The sequence below is a fragment of the Fulmarus glacialis genome, unplaced genomic scaffold (assembly GCF_000690835.1).
Source record: "Fulmarus glacialis isolate BGI_N327 unplaced genomic scaffold, ASM69083v1 scaffold11577, whole genome shotgun sequence".
NCBI lineage: Eukaryota > Metazoa > Chordata > Aves > Procellariiformes > Procellariidae > Fulmarus > Fulmarus glacialis.
In genome coordinates this window covers 2823-12205 of record NW_009222635.1, presented here as the reverse complement: position 1 = coordinate 12205, position 9383 = coordinate 2823, and the positions used below count along the sequence as shown (strand labels likewise).

The window sequence follows — 9383 nt, the reverse complement described above, 5'->3', positions numbered from 1 at the left end:
CCACAGCCGACAAAGCCCCTACAGGGAGGTTGCAGAGTCTGTTGGAGCACTCAGGACCCTGACACATACACGAGGAGACACATTTGAATGAAAAATCCCAACTGCTTATGTCCCAGCTGTCTGAATTTCAGAATTTACATCCTTTTTTTTGTTTTGTTTTGTTTTAAATGAATTAGCAAGCAGTGCCTAAGCTCTCTCACCTATTAGTGCTGGCTGCTGTTAGGCGACACATCATGGGAGGCATTTGGCTACCTTGGCCTAACTGTTTGGCCACTACCCTCTTTTTTCCTCATCTCTCCGCAGTGTAGGCTTCCTGTAGTTGTGTTGGCTTTAGTGGGGCTCTAGTTCACAGTATTCTGTGTTGACTTCGTGAGTTATGGGAGACTATTTAGTTCAGACTCAGTCTTCACTTTGCAACTATTTATGTGTAGCGATTGAATGATGACTCAGGGTACTCTGTTAGGCGCTGGAAGCTGATGTTGGCAAGATATATACTCCACTACTTTTTAAAAAGAATGACAATAATGAATCTAAAGCTCTGAAAATCCTGGCTGTAAAACAGTGGAGTCCTTACTCCAAGCTAGACTGTAATGTTTCCCTTCTTTAAAAACATGCAGAATAAAATTATTTTCTTGTAACAACTTTTAAGGCACTGCCAAACCTCCCAGGCAAAGAACACTTCTGCATAACTGGCCTTTTCAGAAAAATGCTATGAGAATAGAAGACTTTGTAGCTTCCCCTGAAGACAGCTGCCTTGGGCTCTGTCAAGGAGATAAATTCCTGGTAAAGTGGTTTAGTCTCTGAAAAAAAGCTTTCTTCAAAGGGTTGATAAAGGAGAGTTTCTGTATTGAAAATGGGATGTAATCCTTTTTCAGCAGAAGAGGGATGTGACAGATGGCCTCATTACAAGTTTTTCAGTACAGAGTTGGTAGCCTATAATGATCAGGGGTTTCATCTGGGTGAAGGACACGCTATGGACAGCTAAGTGTCTCTGTGTATAATGGTTTCTTCTGGTTGTTGCAATGGAAATAGATTATTTAGGGAAGCAAAACTTGCACATTTGCTACAGTAGATCATATGTGTGCATCAAGATATCTCAGGCTGGATGACAAAACAGAGAGAGCGATTTTTGCATTAGCTTTTTCATTAGCTGTTACCTACATTAACTGCCTTCCTCCCCCTCTGTCTTTTCTCTCCCTTAAAGAATTGTGGTATCTTGAGGTGATGGAAATCATGTTATTCTGGCTGTAGTCTCACAAGTGCTAGAAGAGTTTCTGCCATAGTATTTTGGTCCTGGCTTGCAGATGGATGGTTGGTAACAACTTCTTTGTACATTTGCAACGTTGTGTTACCCCATCGTATAAACTTTCACAGAGTAAGCACCGTGGATCCCATCCTTAGCTACTCTCATGCAACTTCACTGACGTCAGAATTCAGCCTAAGACATGTGCCAGCTTGCCCAGTAGACTGCTAACTATTTCCACCTTCTTTCCTTCTTTATGTTCAAAGTTTTTTGGATTACTTAGTGGTTCGAATAATACAGTTTCAAAGCTGTTTTACCAGCTTCTGGAAGTGAATTTGGCCATTCAGGAAGATAGCAAAGTCAGCTTTGGGTTTGAAACACTGGAAGAGTCAGCGCGTGATTTATGTCCAGCATAACAAGTTATGTTCCTTAGGAGGTGCAACTTGTACTTCTGTATGGGGAAGATTAGACACGTTGTTTATGGCAAACCTGATGATGCATGTTAGAATATTCATTGACATTACAAAAGAGATATTTGATTTAAAAACAGGTTAACAAAAAACTGTATCTTCAAAACAGCTGAGGCATTGTTTCTGAGACCTGTAGATAAGCTAATGGTGGCCACACACTGTTTTATGACTATAAGTGCTTGTAAACTTATTCAAATGCAGGATGTTCAGGAATTATGCAAGTTACTTTATTGATGCTGCCTTGGGATTTTTTTTTTTCTTTTGACTAAATAATCTTGAATATACATATACCTGTTTGATCCTGAATATACGTTTGCTATTTTTCATTGTTTCTTTCTTAAAAACTCAACTTTACTGTGCATTTTCCTGTTCTTTCCAATATAAAGTGGAATGGTTTGAAGCCATGGAAATTCAGTAACTGCTCGTCAGAATATAAGGATACAATTACCTTGTGCAACCTTATGTCCACTAGAGATGCAGTGCTCTGAACATCCAGCACAGACACAGGACAGATAATATATGCAGAAACAGGAGGAACACATGGCTCTGTTACCGGTTAGCGGTTATGGCTGTGTGTGAAGACTTGGATATAGATCATATGTGCTGCAATGATATTGCTTTCTCTAAAGAGGTGACTGTCTATTCGCTTGAAATATTTGGAGTACATCAGGCATGCCAGTGTTTTGGTATTGAAGTGCATGTGATAATTAAAGGGAAAAATCCTGAATTCTGATGAATGTTATGCTAGAATGTTCATGCTTTAACAGGTCTAATGGATGACACTAATTCTCTAATGTCAGCAAGAAAGGCTTTAAATTTATCTTTGCTCTTCAATGTTCCAATTAAACTAATTCTAGCCATCACTTAGTTTGAAGTTATGCAATGATTTTACAAGCTGGCTATCTTTACTGTTGTAGGAAGAACAGCAGCAACTGCTTAAGCTAGAAAATGAACAACTTCAGGTGGAGAAACTACAGAAGCAGAAGGAATGCAGGGATATATTGCTCAGTGCAGCACAGGACAAGAAGAATCGTCTTAATGAAGAAAAACAAGGTGAACTTGCCCTAGAGATGAAGATCTTAGAAAAATCTCTTCAGGAACCCCAGGAAGACACTGAGGAGAAAACAAAAAGAAAAGTAAGGGCTAGAGGTGTTCATTGTGAAATTGTGGGGCAATACCTCATCTAGACTAATTTTATGGCCCTTAGTGAACTGCACAGTATAAATGAGATCAGACACAAGCCCTTTTCTCTGAACAAGTTGATTCTTTTGCTGCATAGCCTGTTGCTTCTCCTCCTGCCAGCACTCTACTTCTCTGAAGAAGCTTGATATCTGTTAAAATCTGTTAAAATCTGTTAAAACAGAGAGTACTTTAAAGCATGCTTTGCAATCAGCAAGGCTATCAGGCTAGACAAAAGAAGGGGGCTCTCAGGAAATCCTGGAATCTTGTCCCTCTGTGCTGATTTCATTGTGTATAAATCACCTGAGCTTTTTTCATCCTTATACTGCATGGATGTAATGGAGGTTAGAAAAATATTTTTTGTTTCATGGACCTGATTTATTAAATATTTGTAACTGCAGAGGAAAGTAAATATTTAACTTATTCTAATTCATTAATACTAAGAAATGGTTTTAAATCTTTAATAGCTGGATATATAGATGCAAAACCTCACGTTAAGTATCTTGGGGATGCCATGAAACCATGGATGTATCTGTCACTTCCTAAATTTAAAACAAGTAGATTGTACAACTCCAGGGTGAAAACGGGTCTCAAGGTAACTTTAAGAGAGAGCAGGGAGCTGCATTCATTACTCTGCTCAAGGTATTTAGAAGCTCGTGTAGGTTAGGTAAGTTGTATAAACTGTTAGACCTTGGCACAAAATTAGAGGAAATATTTATTATTATCTTTATTGGATCCCAAGGCTTCTAATGCAGGTGATGGTGAAGTAGCCTCGTCAGCTGTGGAAAGTTTGTAAAATGTTTGTGTCGTAGGCAGCTGAGCTGCTATGGGGAAGGGATCACTCTATATTTGTTCTGCTCTTATGCTGTTGTCCAGGCACTGTCGACTGGCCAGGAAGAAGATTCTGCAGTTCTTTTCCATGGCAGGGTTTGGGATGGAGCTCTAGGATCCTGGTTCCCACATTGGCCGCAAACCACCACTTCTCTTTTGAAAGGCTTTTTTGAACTCATTTACTCAGATCTGCAAATGTCTGTGTGTTTGCAGCAAGAGCTGTTCAAGGAGCAACAGACTTACCTGGCACACCTGGCTCAACAGCTGGAGGAAGAGAAACAGCGAGAAAAAGAAGCGGACAAGCTCCTCAAAGAAGAAATGGCAAAGGTTTGGGCCAAGAAGGCTGAGCGAACGCGCTTAGAAAAGGAGGCTAGAAAGCAGCTACTGAAAGATGTCCTGGATACAAGACAACTGCAGATGGAGGAGAAGTGTAAGTAATAACAACTTGCCGTCTGTGCACCAAACCTACCGCATGAATGCAAGCCTTGGCAAAGGCAGAGGGAGTCCAGCACGCTGCTTTTGGGAAGACCATCTGGCCCAGCATGCACAGGCTGTATGGCTGCGTGGACAACAATGCTACTGTCTCTCAATCTGCTTCTGAAACTTCACTCCTACAGGCATTCCTTACACTAATTTCCCATTGCTATCACCAGAGCAAAGCCTAGTACTGTAAGGATTGCATGAGCAAGGAGTCATTATTATTAATTATGTTGTTATTATTATTATTATGGAGTTCTGAATGTGAAATCTTTTCTATTCTGAACGGATGAAAAACAAATAAGCTGAGAATACACTCTTCAGAAGCAACAGAACTCAGGCTTGCTATTTAGGCTACTTGGCTTGAATAGAGTCTCACTGTCCCTTCAAGCTTAGCAGTGCTGTTATCTTCTAAAAGATATTTTGGGTTTTTTTTTTTTTTTCCAGCGCAGAGAAATGCAAAGGAGCAGGAAGAACTCGCTCAAGAGAGGAAGTTATTAGCTGAAGCAATCACAGAACTCAAGCATCTAGAAGAAGAAAAATATGCAAGGTATTTTTCTTTTATGCCATCGGTTCTTTTCATTGCAGATCAATCTTTTAAACTTGTGAGTAGGCTAATTCTCATTTTCAGATAACTCTAAGAGCCCTGGGTGGGCTTTCTTGTGTTCAGAGAGGCTCTGCCACCAAGCAGCCTATCAGCTCAATAGCAGCCCTTTTATATTGCAATTGGTATTAAATCACTAATTCTGATCTCATCATACAAATAATGGTGTTTCATTACGTATCCTTGTTTTGGTCTTTTTGGACCATTATGTGACTTACATCGATCCTGTTTATTAACTACGTCCCCTCATACTCTGAGCTGTTATTACAAGTGGCAGAGGTTTGGGGAGGAGGATTAATGAAAGGTTAGCTTGTTACTTACCTAGGAGAACTAGTGTGTTCAGGCTTATTGCTAAACTCCACCCACACACATCCCTTGAACAATCATACAGTTAAAACACCAGCCTGTTGCACATAACCGAGCTGCACGGGGTTCTCCTTACCTCAGGGTGAGAATATAGTTACACGCAGTAGCTGAAATGTTCCTCTGGGTGTCATGCAAAGCCTAGGGCAAAGGGCCTTATTTCACTTACTCAGTTTCCCTTTTGTACTCCGGCCCTTTCTCCACACTTGTCCGAGGGAAGTATCCGAGTAGCTCCTTCCAGAGTCAGTATCTGTTGTGTTCTCGGATGGCTTTATTGGTAACAATCTCCTGGATATGGCAGAAATCTTACCCTTCTGAGGGAAACGTGCTGGGCTTCATTTTGGATATGCTTCACTTAGCGAAGATGGCATTCCGTGGTGTCAGTGCTGCATGGTTCAACTGTGTTGCGTTAGCGCAAAAGTCTTGACTAGACTGTTAGCATTTTAAGTGTCTGTGTGCCTGAGCATGTAGGTAGACTTCCACTGCTGCTCCAGAGGGTAGTGAAAGTAATATATGAGTCTCGAGGTAGAACGGAAGAATTGATTTCGTCTGACAGCCATTTCCTAGAATATCAGTACAACGCCGCAGCTGGAGCCTGCACCCTGCCTTCCCCGTTGGCAGTAACTTGTTATCTTCAGAACGAGGGAGTGGAGTTGGGGTGTAAGGCTGCTGCAGCAGTGAGCCTGAGCTAGGAAAGGACTGAGACCTGACGCTCTTGTTCTCTGTCCTCTCACTGTCACCGTGAGGGGCAGGGAAGGCACGCTGATTACAAGGGCTTGTTCTTGCTCTTTTTTTAAATGTTTTTTTTTGTTAAGCACTGATTTTTCCATCTGCTTTATAATGTACAACAGAATGCAGTTCATTCTCCGAAGAACCTAAGGTTAGCATGTAGCATTTGGTTAATAGTGGTAGTTATTCTTAACACCTAAAAGGAGTTTTGAACAGTTCTTTGCTCTAAGGTTGAATGCTAACAGATTAAATAGTAACAATACTAAAAAAAAAAAGTTGTGGTTTTTTTTTTCCCACCCTTCATAAATAAGCTAATCATATGTCATTTCCAGAAAAGTAAAAGAAGCAAAAGAATACCAAGAGCAACTCAGGGCTCAAATTGCCTATCGACAACAGGCCCGTGATGCTGAGGAAGAAGAGAAGCAGCGAGAATATGAATCGGGTTTAGCAGCAGAGCGAGCTTACCAAGAAAGGGTACAGGATATTCTATCGAGGCCTTGTGAGAAACTAGCAAAGACCCACCCTTTGAGAAGAAAACTAATGTCTAACTCTCAAGAAGCAGCTCACTTGGTTGCCTTAAAAAACATTTTCTAAGGGTCTTTATAACTGACTTGAGTTAGCAGACCCCTCTCCGCTGTGGTGCTCAAAATATTTCACTCGCAAATACAAGAAACATGGTATTTTTAAAGGTTATTTTTTCCCTATTAGGTTTTCTTTGACAAAATGACTGATCCAAATCAAAGTGTTTGACATTTTAATACAAGAATACTTGTATGTTCTCTGCAGTATAGTCATGTATTATTATGACATGGATGATATGCAGGCATTCTTTAAAATCTGTACAAAGAAAACTTTGTAGAAGAGTTTCAGCAAACTTTTATTAAAATGCTTTTCAAACTGCAAATATTTGCAAAACCTTTTTTGTATTTAGACAAAAAGTACTTGGTGACACATCTTCATTTTCCTTGTTAAATGTAAAACTATGAAGCTATTTTACTATGGGCTAGACAGTGAAGAGCTGATACTGCTTTGCTTATATTCTGATAGCTATTGAATGATCTGTGGAATATTAGAGTCCCAAAGCTAGTCTGCGAGACCTCTGCTTGGACAGATTTAATTGTGCAGGACTGAAGTCATCCTTTTCTTGCAAAAAGGGTTATTATTTATCATTTTGATGGCAACTCTGCCTCTTTGGATTGCCTTGGATTGCCAATGCCATAGTCTGAACACACAGAATGGGGAGGGGCGGAGCACCAACAGTATTTTAAGACAGAGCAATACAAAAAATGGCCAGATGTCAGCAGGACGGTCTCGAAAGGGTTTTGGCAGTGGGGAGAAGGGACACCTCCTCACTGCTCTCTCAGCCCCCCACGTTAATGTCCAGATTGCCCTTTATGCAGGAGGAGCAGCGGGTGGCACAAGGACGACAGGTGGGAGCAATCCTGCTTCTCCCCATGGCGCTGCCCTCAACCAGCTCCCTGGTATGTAATTTGTTAGTTTTTCCTCTGTGCTTTTCAGAGGAGGGAAGTGAGGAATCCATTTATAACCTCATACCCTTTCTTGCTCATAGACCTTGCAGCGTTCGGAAATGCTTTATCTTCTTTCTCACATTTTTCCATTTCAGCGTTTGCTGCTGCTTATCTGCAGATGTTTCTCTCTCTCCTCCTTCAGCTTTTCGAGCTGCACCATCTTTCCTCCAGCCCCTGCTTTTCCACCTGTTTCTTCTCCAACTTTCATTTCTCACTAAGCACTTCCTCTACCTTCTTCCTCCTCCTTACCTTCCTCTTTCAGTGTTTGGCTCCCTGTTGGCGAGTACCAGGACTCTTGTGTTTTTGTTGGGGGGGAGCATGAACAGATGCACGGAGAAGCTGATAAATGGCTGGGATTGGAGTCCAGGAGCCCCAGCTCCAGGCCCCTTGGAATGAATCGGGAATAAACTGCCGGCACAGCCACCTCATCTTCTTGGTTTAAAGCAGACACCAAGTTGACAAACGCTTTTTGTCTGTGGAGAAAGCCGTACAGCTGTTTGCAAAAGGCCAGGTAGAGAAATATTAATTTGAAACAGCATCAGTGATCTTAGCAGAGCAACCTAGCTAATTATGGGTGTAAATGGTGGAAGAACCTGGCCCTAAGATGTTGCCCTGCTGAGGGGCACAGCACTGAGTGTCGTGGGGTTTTATCCTTGCTTACAGACAAAACTTCTCTGAGAGCAGCTTCCTGAGACAGCAGATGGAAGAGGGACAAGTTCACACCATCCAGACAGGTGACTAGACAGAGCAGAGCGGATCCTCTTCGTGTCTTGTTCCTTGAATCACTTGTATCCAAACAGGATCTGTCTCCTACAGACATCAAGAAAGGAAACGTTCATAAACGTGAAAACATTGCGAACCGGGAGAGGTGGGTGGTTAGGCAGGGTGTCCAACCCTTACACAGTGCTCTTCAGCAGCCACCTCCAAAGCCATACAGAGGACTTCAGAGCCGCTTCTCCTATTTTGCAGGTGGGAAAGGCCGTCCCAGGTAATGGAAATAGTTTCGTCAGTCCAGAGAGCTCAGGTAGTCATAGTCTCTGCTCTCACCGCTGGGTCAAATTGGCAGAAAGATTAAGAGATTAATTTCCTGGTCTGCCACAGACTCCTGGTGTGGCCCTGCACAAGCAATGTAGATTTTTCTTTACTACTGTGACCCCTCTTTGAAAAATGAACATAATAGCACATTCAGAATTCCAGGATTAATTAAAGCGTGTTATTAAAGGCTGCAACGCTGTTGTTGGGTACACCCAATATGAGTGACAAAAAATACCACATTGGTGAGTTAGTGAATTTGAGCCATCCAGAACCATAATAAATCTTATTTTAATACAATAATAACTCAGAAGAGGTGGTCAGAGCTATCAAGCATTTATAAAGTGTCTGAGCTCCTGCTCCCGGAGGCAAAATTCCTCTGCAATGAACATGAAGTCTGTACAAAAATAAAAGATCAGACTGGAAGAGGTTTGCCTCCAGCAGAAATGAATTCCCATGGGATAACGGGCAACCAAACTCTTCTGAGAGAAAACTGGTGGTCAATGAACGTCTTGCTGGGGCTGACCCCTTTGCTGCTGAGTGCTTTGTAGACTTCAGGTTGGTCTAGAAGAACAGATAAAGCTCATACCAGGCTGCTGAGCAGCTGGGTGGGTCAGCAGACTCTTTTAGAACATCCTCTCCATGCCCCTACGTAAGAATGATTTTCTGTGTCAAGACTGAAGAGTTTCCTTAATTGTGGTATTTCCCCTGAGTGTTTGAGGGATCCTGGAGCCAAACCATCTATTAAACCGAAAGCGCAGCGACACTGCTGATAAGTGAAGCAGCCTGGTCCATGGCTGGGTGACTTCTCCCTGCACCGGGGCTGTGAGCAACCTGGAGATGAAACCACTGGCATTTAAAAACCAGGCAGTTACATCCTCTTCATTTATACAGGTACTAGAGCTTTGCAAAATATGCTTTCCTGT

At 41.9% G+C, this 9383-nt stretch overlaps 1 protein-coding gene across 1 annotated transcript in view; it reads left to right on the top strand.

The window, feature by feature from the left end:
* LOC104079468 (coiled-coil domain-containing protein 11-like) overlaps positions 1-8293 on the top strand; it is a gene marked incomplete at both ends in the record, with an annotated part of 19020 nt that extends 10727 nt beyond the window's left edge. The window contains 6 exons of the mRNA XM_009581515.1: positions 2631-2849; positions 3937-4153; positions 4648-4750; positions 6229-6466; positions 7297-7377; positions 8226-8293. Of these exons, the coding sequence (XP_009579810.1) occupies positions 2631-2849; positions 3937-4153; positions 4648-4750; positions 6229-6466; positions 7297-7377; positions 8226-8293 (926 nt within the window). The remainder of the gene's footprint in view (positions 1-2630; positions 2850-3936; positions 4154-4647; positions 4751-6228; positions 6467-7296; positions 7378-8225) is intronic.
* Between the last annotated feature and the right edge of the window lie 1090 nt (positions 8294-9383).